At 43.0% G+C, this 16330-nt stretch overlaps 1 protein-coding gene across 1 annotated transcript; it reads left to right on the top strand.

The window, feature by feature from the left end:
• The first annotated feature begins 5043 nt into the window (after positions 1-5043).
• On the top strand, positions 5044-12300 carry trib2 (tribbles pseudokinase 2). Its single transcript, XM_083898975.1, has 3 exons — positions 5044-6439; positions 7877-8169; positions 10348-12300. Exons 1-3 carry the CDS (start codon positions 6170-6172, stop codon positions 10820-10822), a joined length of 1038 nt encoding a protein of 345 aa, XP_083755101.1. The 5' UTR covers positions 5044-6169; the 3' UTR covers positions 10823-12300.
• The last annotated feature ends 4030 nt before the right edge of the window (positions 12301-16330 follow it).

Here is a 16330-nt window from a genome sequence, read left to right as displayed (position 1 = left end):
CCTTGGGTTTCGCTCGAAAGCTGACGGGACAGTTTTTCAAGCGATGTGTTCATTAATTTTCACTCACACATGCACTGCCCTGGTTAAAGCAGACATGCTGCGTGTGATGGTGAAGTTATTAACTGAGCAGAAAGAATCAAAGCTTTCCTGTTCCGATGTATTTCTCGGCTCTGGCCGTTTCTTCCTGACCCAATTTAAGTTTGCCTCATTTGTCCTTACTCTGCACATGTACATGGAGTTTGAATTCTATATTTAATAGAGGCCGTCTCTCCACACATGTACTGAAGAACTAAAGTGAGTAAAAATGAGGATACTGCATCCATTACGATTAAAAAAAAAGTGAAATTTTTGATCCTTTTAAGAAAAAGAAAGAGAATAATAGTGCAGGTCTCTTTACAGTTACAAATGGAAGCTCTCTCTTTGTGCATGTCATTGTCATGGGTAAAAAAAAAACACCTTGTAATTTCTGCAACTGGGATGAGCTGCTGTATCGAGCAGATGATTTGGAGAGAATGGGAGGAAGTGTGTGCATCATCATATAATCAGTGAAACTTTATCCACCCTACTGCCTGCTTTCTTCCTCCCTTCCTCCTTCCCTCGCTGCCCTCAAATCTGTGGCTCTGTCCCTCATTCCCTTGGTTAAAACAGGCCTCAGGTCCCAAAGCACCATGAAGGGCAGAATGTGGCACATGTACCCATCCCCAAAATAACTTGTTTTTTTTTCTCTCACTTAAAATTGAAGGGTATTGCAGCTGTTACCCCATATCAACACACTCACTGTGGGTCATAAAATAAAGAGTGCCCTGGGAGTTTTATAGTTCTCAAAAGTAAATACAAAAATAAGAGCATGGGAGCAGGGTCTGCAGTCAAAACAAGACCTCTGATGTAAGCACTTTCATTATGACTGACAGCGCACGAAATGTTTGCCTTGTTGAGCATCTTTGGTTTGATTCGCCGCCCTTTACTCCCACATACTTCTGAGCACTTTTGTATTAAACATGTTGTTCCTCCGAGTTGTGCAACTCTCCAGCTGGCGTCTCACCACCTGACGGAAAGTATTTCCTGTGCTTTCCAGAGATGAAAATTTGGCGAGGAACAACAACTTCCAGTCACTTTCATCCGTCTTTCTCCTCCACTCTCCCCCACCGCTCGTCACATTCTGCTGCTTGTTTTTCCATCCTCTGTCCGCCTGCTTCCCTTCTCTCCCTCACAACATCCCCTCTCACAGTCACTTGGGTGAGCTCATTCCTCTTGTGCCGCTGCATCTATCGTCTTGCGTATGATCGAATTTCTCAGTGGAAGTTACCCGCAGGATGTGGATGTGACAGCGCCTGATTCTTGCTGGTGTCAACAGTAGCGGGGCTGGATCTGTTGCTATGTGACAGTGGGATATTTTCTGAATGTATAATGTATGGTAAATAACTCCCCTATGAGTCAGTTTCATGATACATTACACAAAAAAAAATTGCATTTGATTGCAATGCGCGATGGAAAGCGCTTACGTCTGGTGGCTCTGAGCCCTTAGGCCTTCCTGTAATGTCAACAATACATGCGGAAACTGACCTAAGATCATTGTCTACAGGACAGCACAGCCTATTAGGAGGTTAGTGCATGAGTAACATCACCGCAGGGATTCAGAGAGGCTCAGCCATCATTACTGACCTCTCCAGTCTTCCATTGGACACGTCTTGTTTCAGTGGTATACACAACCGAAAGCTCTCGCTGGAAGGCACTGCTGGGACAACGTGCTGTTACTCCTCGGCATATAGGCGTGTCTGGAGAGCTGATGAACCTCAATGGATTTTCTCGAGTGCAGCTCTTCACTGCGAATGAATCACACAGTGTGTCAGAGAATGGGGGCAAAAGAAATCTTTGGGGGATTATTGTTCTGATTCATGCACAGCTGTGGTTTAAGCTTAACAGAATCCTCCATTGGGAGTTAGAATCATGTGCAAATGCAGAAATGGCAAGACAGAGGAAAGCACTAAGGCAGCCTATGAATACAGTGTATGTAGTTATGCAGGTTGAAAATAACCTGCAACTTTTCTGTACTTCAGTAGCATGGTGCATATATTGTTCTCAGTTGAATGGGCGAAGCAAGAGAGAAGCTATTGTGTTGTGAAGAATGCTCAAGCATTATAAGAAAGAATAAAGTGGGCGGCTCACGGAGATGATATCACAGGGCCGGGGAACATACATACACATAAGCTTGAGAACTAGAATATAAAATCTTGTGGGTGCAGCCACATTCTGCAACTGTGAACCACCGTTTCAGAGATGAGAGGCCTCTGTGTGAAAAATACATTTCCATGTTGTGGGGGCTTACTCAGGCAGGCAGCAAGAAATGGAGATTTAGAATAGTGCATGTGACTCTGTGCGAACGCGTGTGTGCACTACTGCTGCCTGCAAGCAGGGGAATAAAGGTTAAATCGAACACTTCTGTCAGTGTCTTGCATCCAGCTGCAAGCATTCCTCTCACCGCCCCGGATTCCTACATGGAATTGCACAATCCTGCTGTCGCACCCCCCAGTAATCTAAGAAGAACAATGAATAATGAACCTCTTCCGTCCTTCATTCTGTAATTTATTACGGGGGCAAAATTCTGCATGAAAGGAATTTGTTATACAAAAAAAAAAGCACACAGCCATGTGCAAGCTTGTAATGAATTCTGTGGTCCCTTTTTTCCCCTTTGGCACAATATCTGGAATATAATCCTGTATCACATCAAAGTTGAATCCTTATTTTTTTTTTTTTTTTTTACATTTCATACATGCACATCAGCAATTTCTGCCTCAAGGTCAGAGCTTTAATCACTGCTTAATGCTGCTGCACTAAACATCTATGCCGTTTCCTGTCCTTTTTTTTGTCAATAACTGTCATACTCTTATGTTTACTGTATATTTATGTCCTTAAAGGCATTGTGGTCAGATTTTTTCCCCCATTATTCATCAATAATTCCATGAAAACCTTTCAGCATAATCAGTATGTTTACTTAAACGTTAGAAATCGACACGTCAGTCGCACTGAAATTGTACTAAACTGAATTTGTGAAAGTCAAATGAACACACCCAGATAATGTGGATGAGAGTCTAATTGTTCCTGTATGTATATGTTTAGTTGGACTCACGCTGGCCTGGGGGCGCTCTGTGTATGCTCCACAGTTCCCACCCCTGGGCTTTGACATGGAAATAATAGAAGTAACCACTAAAGAAAGAAAAACAGGGCAAAAATCCAGGCTGGTACTTTTTTTTTTGCATTGACGAGGAGACTGTGTTTATGCTCTGCCTGCTCAAGGAACTGAATGTTTAGAAGTTCATGGAAGACTCGACATGTTGCCAATTAGCTGCCAGCTAAACCAGAAACCGCTAAATACTAACCAATCATAAAAAGGAGTATATCTTCACCTCGTGTAGTGGAGGCGGATCTGCTTCATTCCACAAATCCATCCCCCACTTATGCTTGATTACTGGGATAAAGGACTGAAATGTACTGAATGTTCACGTCGGGTGTCTCCTCTGAGCTGATATCACAGTTTACAGACTCACGACTAAATGTAATGGAATCCACGAGAGAGTGACAGAATAAATGCAATACAACATTTCAGCATCGGAGGAGAGTTTCAGAAATGGGTGATCTGTTACAACCAGAAACCAGAAAGAGTGTTTGTCCATGCTCATCTGATGGTGAACATTTTGGTGTATCACTAAAAGGAACAAAATGTGCACGAGTGCAGTGGAAATGGATTCAGCGACTAAAATGTCACTCCAGTTTCCGGACTTCACTGTACTGGAAAAAATGGCACAAACAGCTGACGTGAGTAGAGTTTAAAGGGTTCACTGTGGAACATTTAGATGGAATCATTTGCAGAAATAGAGTGCTTTAAAATAAAAACAAAAGGTTCTGTAGCCTGACAACATGCCTCTAAGTAGTAGTAGTGCTTTTTATTCAAGTCATACAGATGCAAACGTCATTAACAAAGTCAGTTTTGCACACAGTGACTGAAAAAGCCACAGAGAGAATATATATATGCCTGCCCGTCATTATCCCCCTTTATACCCTTCTACTGTAGAAAGGAAAACATACTTAGATCAAGGAAAAATATATAAATACACATACAAGTTACTCATACTGTAAATTAACATATGTCTGTACTATGGGGAAGGGCCCTGCTTCATGGAAGCTGTCACCGTGCACTGCCATGTTTCTACAGCAGCACTGAAAGGAACAAACCAGCCAGCATGTGTTTTGCATTTTGAAGCAGAGGCGTATTATGCAAAGAAACACGATCAACATCCCTGTGTTTGGTGAAGGCAGGGATGAAAGAAAGGAGGAGTCCTGTGTGTTTGCTGCCATAAGGTGTTACTAAAAATATCAATGCACATGTTCTTTAAGACAAATCTTGGCAAATTCAGTTCCTTTTTTTTTTTTTTTTGAAATGTAAACTGTTTCATAGTCTGACATAACGTCATTTACACTGATGCAAAAACAATACGCTGTGTGTGCATGCTTGGTGGGTTTTATCTGCATGCTACTGTGTGTGTGTGTGAGAGAGAGAGAGAGAGAGAGAGAGAGAGAGAGAGAGAGAGAGAGAGAGAGAGAGAGAGAGAGAGAGAGGGATCCCCCAACCCCCCTCTCGCTCTACCTTGAATGGAATTTCAGGAGGAAACACGTTAGTATCACAGCACGTACAGTAGTCATGTTCTCACTCCCACCTCTCTCCCCGAAGCAACCCTCCTCCTCCTCCTCCTCCTCCTCCTCCCCGGCATCCAATTTACCAGCATGCGATGCATTTAGATTACTGGGGGTGTCGCCTCACTACATGCTTCTCACATGACTGCACTGCACATTAGAACTCAGGTCGGAAGCCAATGGGATTTCGGTGTGGAGGTGACGTCAGGGGGCGGATCGGCATGCTCGTGTATGTACGTGTGTGTGTGTGTGTATGTGTTGCTCGCGTGCATGTGCAAGAAGCTTAGACAGCTCTGTACTCCTGTACAGGCGCACTGTGTGTGTGTATGTGTGTGAGAGAGTGTGTGTGAGTGAGTGAGTGAGCAGTCAGTCAGTCAGTCAGTGTGTGCAGCTCGGCCGGCCTCCCTCCCTCCCCCCGCACTCAGTGGACTAGATTCCCAGCCACGTAAGAAGCACAGCGGCACCACGGGAGAGAGGATGTCCTGCTGAATCCAGGGATTGGCCTGGGAAAGTCGGCCGGCCGTCCCTTCCTTTTCCTTCCTTCCAGCACCTTCCAGCAGCAGACATAATCCACAGATACGACAGATAATCCACTTTTTTTCTTCTTCTTCTTCTTCTTCTTCTTCTTCCACGCACCGGACCAGAGAAACACCGAGGACGTCGACTCCCGCACATAAATAGCTGCAGCAGTTTTTTTTCCCCTACTTCTTCTTCTTCCGGATGGGGTTTTCTCTCCTCACGTATTAGATGACAATCACCGTGCACGGATAATATGATCCCGGGGAACAAGGCCGTGCACTGACCTGATACTAGTTAGCCAAGGAAGCTAACTGGTTAGCTCTGCACCTGCTAGCCATCATTTTTTTTGACAGTCAAATTTCGGCTTTAAACCGAGTCGTGTTTAATTAGAATGCGAAACTTGCTGTGAACGTTTTTTTTTTGCCTGTATTGTTTAGTTAATTTCCGTGCCTGTAAGATATTTTCAACACGTTGTTTCCTTTCGTATGAAGCCTTCAATGCCATTAACCGGCGGCGAGATAAGCTAACAAACAAGCTGCGGGTTAACTTGGGTCTCCTCATTCATTGTGTTCGTTGACTTTTGTCGCCTTTGTTGCACTTGCGGAGGGTTTTTCAGATAAGTGGGGGCAGTAATTCAGTTAATTTTACTTTTTTTCTTGCATGGAAAGTGAGGTAAATTAACCATTGAACTGTTATTACAAAAAGAGCCATTTTCTTGTATGCAAACCAACGAGGCAGCTCTGCCTGGTGATAACCTGCAGTTTCCAGCAGCCGGCTGCAGCTAAACCAATTTATTTGTTTGTTTGTTTGGTCCTTTTGTTCCAAGACTCACTGAGGTGCTGGACGATTTTGTGATATTGCACTTTAAATCAAAGTGGTGCCTGCATTAAGGAGCAGAGGAACGAGGAGGAGGAGGAGGAAGGTCCCCACTGATACTGTGGAGTTATCACACTTGTTCCTCATGAACATACAGAGATCAAATCCAATTAACATTTCACGTCATGGGAGATCGCGACATAAATCGCACGATTTCGAAGACTTGTCTTGTTTAAGGACTACAGAATCGCACCAGAGCTTCAGTCCCAACCTCGGGTCCCCCAGCCCGCCGGAGACCCCGGACTCCTCGCACTGTATCTCCCGCATCGGGGACTACCTTCTGCTGGAGCCGCTGGAGGGAGACCACGTATTCAGAGCCGCCCACCTCCACAGCGGGGAAGAGCTCGTGTGTAAGGTTAGTATGCACTGAGTTACAGTCAAACGAACGTTTATACTCTCTAATATGAACACATTCATAATGCCTTAAATTTTTTTGCATTTGCATTGCTACATCGGTTTCTATGTTAATATATTGCACATAATGCAAAAAGAAGGGCTGAGGTGTTTGCTGTTGCAGCTTAAATAATTGCTTGCATTGTAAATAGAGAGCTGGCAGAGCAGCCTAATGGAAAAAGTGAATGGGGCGAGCTGCGTGGTTTGGGTTGCATGATGTAACGTTGACAAAGGAGTGAGTAACCACGCACACACACACACTCGGTGTTACTCTTGCCTAACCATGACCAGTCTCTTCTACAGTGCAACCCTATAATCGTATGATTTCAGCCTCTCAGTTTTAATTTCGGTGCATAAGCAATAGTCATATGTTGCCTCTAGTGCCAGATATTATTAGCTGGGATCTTTTTAAAGACGGTTGTTGTGAGGAGAGGAAAGCCCACAGGGTAAGGGAACTTTACAAGCTCATACAGCTCCTGTGACATAGGCTCCAGCAATGTCCTCCCTAACCTTAAGAAATAAACCACTATTCCCATAGGGCCGAGGGCAACCGCGTGGCCTTTCCACACAATTTATAGCCCACAGTGACTTTGGAAAATATAACTGCTTCAACAGGCGGCGTGGTTGACCTTGTGCTACAGTAGATTCCACCTTTTTAAAAAAAGACCTAAGTGGCTTGATGAATTGAGACAATAGTTACATGCACTCGTGGACACATGAGGCAAGACGGGTCCAATAATCTTTACCTTTTGACTTGAGATAATGTTTCATCATGGCAGTAGCAGATTAATGGCCTCTTGCACAGCCTGTGAGTAAACGGCAGTTTGACCTCATCTGCTCTGTCGGTTTTAATATGACATCAGTCAATCCTGAAATCCAGGATTGGTTGTTCCTGCCAAGCTGGACTCCTCGGTCGCAACTTGGGATCTAAAACTGTGAGGTGTATCTGCATTGACTGCAAGCGGATGAGCCACCCCTCACCTGAAGTGGTTGTGCTGAAAGGCAGTTGGGGGTTACTATGGAAACAAAAGAGACCCCCAGGCTGCAGTATAATACTGTGCACCATACACAGTGCCTTCACGTTGCCTGTATGAAGCCTTAGTCTGTCCAAAGATTAAGCACAAGTGTGGTGTCAGGATAATGTGGTAGATGGCTCACATTTTGGTCACATTTTGTTTAATTAAAGTGCAATTTGAAACCGTCTCGGTTGGATTTAATTGTGTCTCTCCACAGTCGGAAAAGGGGGGAAAACTGTTTGGCAGATGTTCTCACCCTAAGATCCTGACACCAAAACAACCTAATGAGATAATTGTGCTCATAAGTCACCCGAGATGGGAAAAAAATTGGCTAGAAAGCAAACTGTAAGCATAAATGTTTTTTATTATTATTATTTTTGCAGGTTTTTGACATTGGCCAATACCAGGAGTCACTGGCAGCGTACTTTGCTCTGGGTCAGCACCAGCATATTAACCAAATCCTGGAGATCTTGCTTGGGGAGACACGGGCCTACGTGTTTTTTGAGAGAAGCTATGGCGACATGCACTCTTTTGTCCGCACCTGCAAGAAGTTGCCAGAGGATGAAGCTGCCAGACTTTTCCATCAGATAGCCTCGGCTGTGGCACATTGCCACGACAACGGACTGGTTCTCCGTGACCTCAAACTGAGGAAGTTTGTCTTCAAGAATGAGGACAGGTGAGTTGTGCAAGAAATGGTGTTTTAATGTTTACTTTTTTTCCACCCTGCTTCATTATGTGACATGGTATGTGATATAACGGTCAGTCTCGGATCTCAGTTTACATGGAGGTTAGAGTAAACTGAGACAACATAAGAGGACTGACATGTGTGCCTCCCCTAGTTGTTATGCAGAGTACAGGAAACATAAGCCTTTTGTGTCTCCCTCGGTTATTTTCATGCAATTAAATCACATAGAGGCTAAATGCAGTGAAGTAATTGCACCTAATCCAACCTGGGACTTCTGTTGAATCATAGACGTCCACATAGAAATGTCCAAGACTAGATTTTCCAAGACAGATGTTTGCAAAGCTCATATTTTGCCACTGCTGCACTTGTGGAGTGAGCAGCATGAGGAGTCTGTGGAAACCACACAGACGTAGTGCAACTTTACTGACCCCTCATGGCATAATGTGAGAACTACACCCTTAATATCAGGCATCTGTTGCCACAGCAACCTGAGACAGAGCTTTTGTAAATTAATGAAGAAATTGTATTTACATTTCAGTGGATTATGAATCATATGCAAACTATTTTATCACTCTTAGTCATTGATGTCTATAAGCCAATGCTGGTGCTAAAGTTTTTGAAGTTAACTTAAGTTCTGCCAACTATTATCTAACACCTCATGGCAGAGGTACAGGCTGCACATAATTGTCCTCTATCTAAAAGTGTGACATCATGCCTTGGCGCAAACTGTGGAAAAAGGGAAGTGGAGCTGCCTCACATACTCACTCTGGGTCCAATGACCTTGAATGCCACACTAGACTGCTCATGAGCTGCGATGCCAAGTCCCCGGTCCCTCCCATTAAATGATTGATGTTGGGTGAATTTTAAGAGTGATGGTGCAGGACACTATTGGGTCACATTTACTATATGGCCTGTCAAGAATCCTGCAACAACTTCTCAGTCCTCTTTTTGGCATGAGAGCATAGAGATGACAAGGCGAAGCCGCTTTAGAGACTGAGACCGTTCTGGCTTGAACCCAAGTGTGTAACAAAAGGATATAGCGTGTGCATGGGGGGGAAGGACAGGAATGAGACCAGGCATAAAATGATACCCGAGTAGGCTTTCACATCATGTGTTGGCTTCCTGGACTTATTTTGGCAGCCTTTGACCTCACAGCACCCTGTTGAAGAGTTTTGGTCAAAGGTTGGCCTTGAGTTGAGGCACTTAAACAGTCTTGTTGATCTCTGCCTTCTACAACAAGCTCATCACACAGTTCAGCTTCAGGATCAGCTCATATTACGTTCTGTATAAACTAAAAAGACAAAGACAAGACAATTAGTATAAGCTCAGTCTGTTTTTGTCACTCTAAGCTCCTTTTTAACAGTGAGTGCAGGTTTGTCCTCGAGCTGTAATTTAGGAATCATTATACTGTATTTAAATTAGTACTTGACTATTTTTCTCACAGAGGAACAAGGAGCAGCACAATAATATATTATTTTCTTGTCTAATCTAATGCTTCTTGGGTTGTCTTTTTCCAAGTGGCACCTCGTAGATAGTGATACTATCACACACTCTTTGTTTGATGCATCATGTATCATGGACCTCACACGCAGATGGCATTTGCATAGCCCCACCAGTGTCTCTTACCATGCATGCGGAAAATGTTCTTGCCTGAGCCTCTCGAGATACTTAAGTGACAATACTTCTGAACAACCAGCCATTATTATCAGCCCTCAAGGGTATCATAGCTGCTATTGTGGCATTTAGAGAAAAGTGCAAATAGATGCTATTTTGACGGGGGGCAGAGCAGGGGGAGGAACTTCCCTGAGTGTAGCAGTTGAATGCAGGAAACTTAAGATGAGCACTCACCCATAATTGTGTTTCTTTTGAATTGTGGAGGTCTTTTGGTACGCCTCTTTGTACGCTGATGCTTTTTGGCTGGGCTTTTATCTATGGGAGGAAGTGAAAGGAAATGTCAAGCTTAAGCCCAGAGCATTATGTGCTCTACTTCCCCTGATACCCTCAAGTGATGGATCTAAAACTCTTAATGTCCACCAGAACAGATTACCTAATTTCAGTGTCTTTTCCGGTGTTGTCTAAACATTCGGACTATGGTTTGAATCATCATTTAATAAGTTTCATATGATCGTTATGTTGAAAGTATTTTTCCTTTCTCTGTTGTGTTTCTAGAAGCCTCGTGAAGCTGGAGAGCCTTGAGGACTCGTATATCCTGGACGGTCATGATGACTCTCTGTCAGACAAGCATGGCTGCCCAGCCTATGTAAGCCCTGAGATCCTCAATGCCAATGGCAGCTATTCCGGTAAAGCAGCTGATGTCTGGAGTCTGGGCGTCATGCTTTATACCATCCTCGTTGGGCGCTACCCGTTTCACGACGTCGAGCCTGGCTCTCTGTTCAGCAAAATCCGCAGGGGTCACTTCAACATCCCTGAAACGCTCACACCCAAGGCCAAGTGCCTGATCCGCTCCATCCTGCGCCGGGAACCCGCGGAGCGCCTCACCTCTCGGGAGATACTGGAGCACCCCTGGTTTGCCTCCTCTGGGGCTCTGGGGGTCACTCCAGTGCACGGCAGAGGAGAAAGGGATCAGGAGCAGATGGTGCCGGAGGTGAACATGGAGGAGGAGCTGGAGCAGTTCTTCAGCTGAGCAAACACCAAGCACAAACGGATGACTCTGCCACGGTCCACTCGCCACGCTCACAGCAGAGCCAAAAACAGTAGTTTAGAGATTGTATGGTGAACATTTGTCACTCATAATAAAGGTGTTTCCATCCTGTTTCCTTTTCCACCATTTCATGGAAAACCTTGAGCCTGGCATGACAAATGGCATCTATACATCACCTGGCAACGCACCCTCTCGAACAAGGATGCTGCCGCCCGACATGCAAGTTGCAAATAATGTAGCAAATGTTCTTTTTGGATCTGTTTTGTTTAATGTGGTGCTCATAGAAGTAGACACTTTCACCATTTTTTGACACTACGGAAAGCATGAAGGGGACATAGAACGCAAGAAACCAAGGAGAACAATTCTGAATGAACTGAAACATCACAACCTTTTCTGAGTTTGTTTTGTTTTGTCTTCATAGCTTGAGGTGAAACCAGTTTTAACCACAGACCCAGCGTCAACAGTCACAATCCCGAGGTTTTGTCGGTAACTTAAAATAAGGTCATCGTAGCTTACCTGGGATCACTGGTTTAAAAGTGGAGCACCTTTGGCTTTTTCTTGTCATCATGTTTGACCTTGATTTTTGCATCGTTACACTTGTTTTGTTTTTTTCCATATTACAGAAAGTTCCGACAGTCACCAAACTGCTTGACCGCCTTGTTTTCTGTAATTAGTTTGTCTGCCTCCTCGTACTCCGAAGCCTTTACCACACCATTCGTCCCAACACTTTTCAATTATTATTTTTTTTCCACATAATCCTTTTGTTTTGTCTTTTTGTTCTTAAGCTATTCCAGTCTCTTGTTACTGCTGCTTTAATGTCACTCCCTTAACCTCAATCTTAAAACCGTATTCTTGGTAAGCCTCCAAACATGGCGTCATGCACTTGGTGTGTTCGGTGAACAGACAAATCCACCTCTTAAAAAAAAAAAAAAAAAAAAAATAGCTTCCTCTTATTTAAATTCATTCTTCAGTTGTAGAAATGAGGACGTAACATTTATTTAAATTGTAACAGTTATATATAAATATAAAAAATATATAAATAGAAATATATATATTTAAAACTACATTGCAGGGTTTTTTCTTTATTCAGAGATTCCTTTTTCATGTATGATGTAGGCAATATCTTGACACAGGACAGGCACAAAGAGGAGATGTCTGTCTGAAGTTTTAGAGTACATAATGTCTTCTGTGCCAGTATTCCTGTGGCCCGACAGCCCATGCCACCGGATCTCCCCCTTTTTTTTTTTGGTTCTTTTTAAAGACTTGATACAAGCTTTTCAGTGATAGTATTGCTATGACGTGCTCACTCCAGGACCTCATGTTAGTTTTGTGCTGCCTGCGTAGGTTCTGTGAAAAGGTCATGCTCGGAATGGGTACCAGTGGACATGTTATGTCGTATCTCAATGTTACTTGAATTTGTGTTTTTATCTAGTCATCGGCATGTGCCCCAAGAATGCTATAGCCTGCCAGGGGGAGAAGGGGGAGGGTGGGGGTGCTTGTTTTTTTTTTTTTGGTTTTTTTTTACGGAAAGTTAAACAAAATATAAAAAAAAATCTCAATTTGCTACTTCTCTGTTTCTTTTCAAGAATAATAATAATAATGATAATAAAAATAAAACAACCATTGCTTTTATTGTTTTGTAGACTGAGCTGCCTTTTTATTTAAGTTGTTTCTGATTTGGTGCTAATGTTTAGTCCTTTTTGTTTCATGGAGGGGCGTGGTGCATGGTGGGATATCTGCCTCAGATGTTCTGATTGTATTGTAACAGATTCTGGTGTTTTGTCCAAATTTCTTCAGTAAATAAATTGTGAACTGCTATTTGAATTTGTCTTTTCTCATCCGCACAAAACGGAAGCTTCTGAACAAAAGTTATTTCAGTAAAAGCCTGAGCTGTAATTGAACTGTAAGATGCTTACGTCTTATATCTTCAGAATGGTCCGCAGAGAAAGCACACTATATACTAATCACAAAGACCCTTTTCAGGCATATAAAGAGGGTTTTCATCCTTGTGCCACAGCTCAGTGGTTCACCTCTAACGTACCTCTTACATACATTATGAAATAATACGTTTTTTGCTCTTAGCTGGTGCGCTCTGTCAAAAGCAGCTCATCATGGTGAAAGAGATGTTATAAGAGAGGACTGTAATAAGAGTGCCTGTAATGACTCAAAGAGGATTCAAAATGAATGAGGAGGAAGTGACTTTTACTCTGCCTCAGTCTTTTATGGAAGGTACAGCATATATCAGAAACTCGGGTAGGGGGGATAATCCTTTGAGTTCAATAAATGTCCTAATGGCACTGAAAAGATTGACATCGTGGGGACATTGCTGAATCTCTCCGTTCTATCTTTGTGTCCCTCAGACCACAACATTCACATCAGAGTCCACAACACAGTGTCAGGATTTGTGTCAACATCTGTGCATGTGTATTTTCGAGCCGTCAGACTGTTCAGCCCAAATTGACTCTGCTCTATAAAGGACGAGTGATAATCCTTTGGCAGACCTCGATAGTACAAAGTCATAGGTCGCTGCTAAATAACAAACACCTGTTCCCGATTGTTTCCACATCTAACAAACGAACCCGTTTCTTTATCATCAAAAGAATTTACTGGATTCACTGTGGTTCTGTGTCTTCTGATTTTGTGTCACAACACATCCACATATGATAGCTTACTCTCCTGCAAACAAAAGGATGGTGTGATGGATCACACCATCAATGTTGCTCGAGTGAATGTTAGACTGACCTCTAGTGGCTACAGTGAGGGAAATCCCTGAGGTAAATGTACCATTTAAAGCAATAACCCTGCATTTAAACTCGCATTAAGTGTGTACAGAACATTATTTGCAAAAGTAATTATTATTTAATTTATATAATCATCCCCTTCTAGCCCCATTTGCTGTGAGATGATCACATACATTAGTGGATATTTTCGCACGGTGCAGTGAATGTAAGTGCCGTTTTCTCATAAATGCCAGATAAGCTGTAATAGTGGCATCATTATTAAATAATTAAACAAATCCACTTACATCAGTCATAGCTAATACAAACTCTGAATTACATTTGCTGTTTGTTTTAGCATTTAAATTCATTAGTAACACAAATAACCGCTTGGACTTTAATGACAACATGATTATTGTTAACAGATGTGTGATGGCCCATCATAACATGGGAAACCATTTATGAGACTATTAATGACTCAAAAGCAAGGACAACCTCAGCACTTGAGAAACTATTCAGTTACCATAATACATCATTAAACAATTGTGTCTAAAAAAAAAACAGCCACATCCCTCAAACGCCCCCATATCTCCATTAATGACTGACAAAGGATCAGTTCATGTTCAGGATCTGAATAAAAACATAATATGAAACACTAATTTACCAACGCTCCCTCAGCGAACTGAAGCGCTCTCTCAGATACATGTGAAGAATTATAGTTATAAAACTCATTAACGGCTTCAAAGAAATGCATTTACCGGCTGGTGCAGGTCAAGACCAGAACAGAACTGCACACAGCCACATTCCCTTCCTCGGTTGCTTGTGTTGTGTGTGTTGACAGAAATGATTCATCACATGTTTACAGTCTCTATTTAATACAGTGCACTTCCACAATCTGTCAAGTTGACAGTGAAAGCTGTCGACGTTCACAGACCGTTTCAAAGACTCGGAAAAACACACACACACACACACACACATGCACAAAAAAACATGTCAAACTGTGGTTCTGTTGGAGCCAAATAATTAATGTATGTTTACAGCTCATAGTAATGCCAGGACACTGCTTTAGCAATTAAGTTCAATGAGGAAAATCATTTCTTCACTCTCTGGCACTTCTCACGCGCTCATCTAATGTGTTTCTGTCAAAATGACAAATTGACAAACCAATACAAACACAGATATATATATATAACACTTTTGTTTTTGCTCCCATTTTTCATGAGCTGAACTCAAAGATCTAAAACATTTTTCTAGACACACGAAATAACCATTTCTGTCTTAATCTGTGTCAGTGAGCACTTCTCCTGTGCCGAGATAATCCATCCCACCTCACAGGTGTGGCATATCAAGATGCTGATGAGACAGCATGGATATCGCACAGCAGTGCCTTAGGCTGGTCTCAATAAAAGGCCACTCTGAAATGTGCAGTTTTGCTTTATTAGGATCTGTGGGGGGTCAGAAAACCAGTCAGTATCTGGTGTGACCACCAGTGCAACATATCTCCTTTGCACAGAGTTGATGCGGTTGTTGATTGTGGCCTATGGAATGTTGGTCCACTCCTTTGCAGGAACTGGAACAGAACTGTCGTATAAGCCGATCCAGAGCATCCCAAACACGTCCTGGTGAGTAGTCTGGCCCGTGCGAGAACTGGAGGATGTTTTCAGCTTCCAGGAATTGTGTGGGTTTAAAACATGTGTGGTAACCTGCAGTCCTGCTAAATCCTGCTGTCACAGCAGACCTAATCTTCTTTGCAATCCAATCTTTATGGCGCTTAATATCAGTGTGAGATACCAGATTAAGGGAGGGGGGTGTACTGTGGGCTGTTTCTCTGATGAATGGGAGATAATAACAAAACTTTATCTCCAAAGTCATAGCTGGAATAGACCACAGAGTCCTAAAAGCTGACACAGGATGTGAAAGGAAAAGCAAATGTTTGTTCAGTTTTAATGTCATTTGTTGATATGAAAAGGCTTATTCAGCTTCGAAGCCAAGTCATTATCATTAAAAGGTGAACAAACAAACTTACAGTGGGACCAGTTTTAGAATGAGCCGTCTCTGTCTCCCTGTATGTCCTCATATGAGCACGTTTCCTTGACTACATCCAATATAGTAATTCAATCAGTCAGTGTCTATATGTTAACCTTGAAGCGAGGAGAGGAGAAAACGTGATTCACCATAAATTAAGCCATTTTATGTTATGGTGATAAGTGTTCTGGAGCAGAGAATGATGTCTTGTTTTATAACACTTACTCCTCAGTTACTCCTCGACTCCTTAGCAGGAATTAGTATTCTGCATTTCACTTAATTCAGTCTGAGGTCCGTTTTGAATTTTATGCAACTCAGGGGAACAACAGAACTGGAACTTTATTTTTTTCCATGTTCCTCCAGACTGCTTCAATTAAGGTTAATGGCACGGTGGTGTAACGATCCTGCCACAACAAGGCCCTTTTCAAACACGGCTGTTATTGTATCTGAGCTCTGGCACAATACAGGCCTCTCCCAGTAGAGCTGCTAGGTTGTAAAGGTGCTTCAGCGAGCTGGTCCCCCAGGCACGGCAAGGTGCACACGGGTACCCTTGGGTGTTTTGGCAGCAGAGTTTTGTGGCAGCGCACCAAAGACAACACACAGGCGACAGATGGCCTGCGTTGTCTTCCACCGAGCCATGAGGCTTCTGCTGGCTCTGGCTGTAGCAAAACCAACTGAGCAACAGACAAATGCAGAGCGCTGTCAGGTGGAGCATGTGAGTCGTATGTGTCCTAGTTTCACTGCACTG

Source organism: Microchirus variegatus, assembly GCF_963457635.1.
Source record: "Microchirus variegatus genome assembly, chromosome: 12".
NCBI classification, from domain to species: Eukaryota; Metazoa; Chordata; class Actinopteri; order Pleuronectiformes; family Soleidae; genus Microchirus; species Microchirus variegatus.
This window is presented reverse-complemented; position numbering and strand designations above follow the sequence as displayed.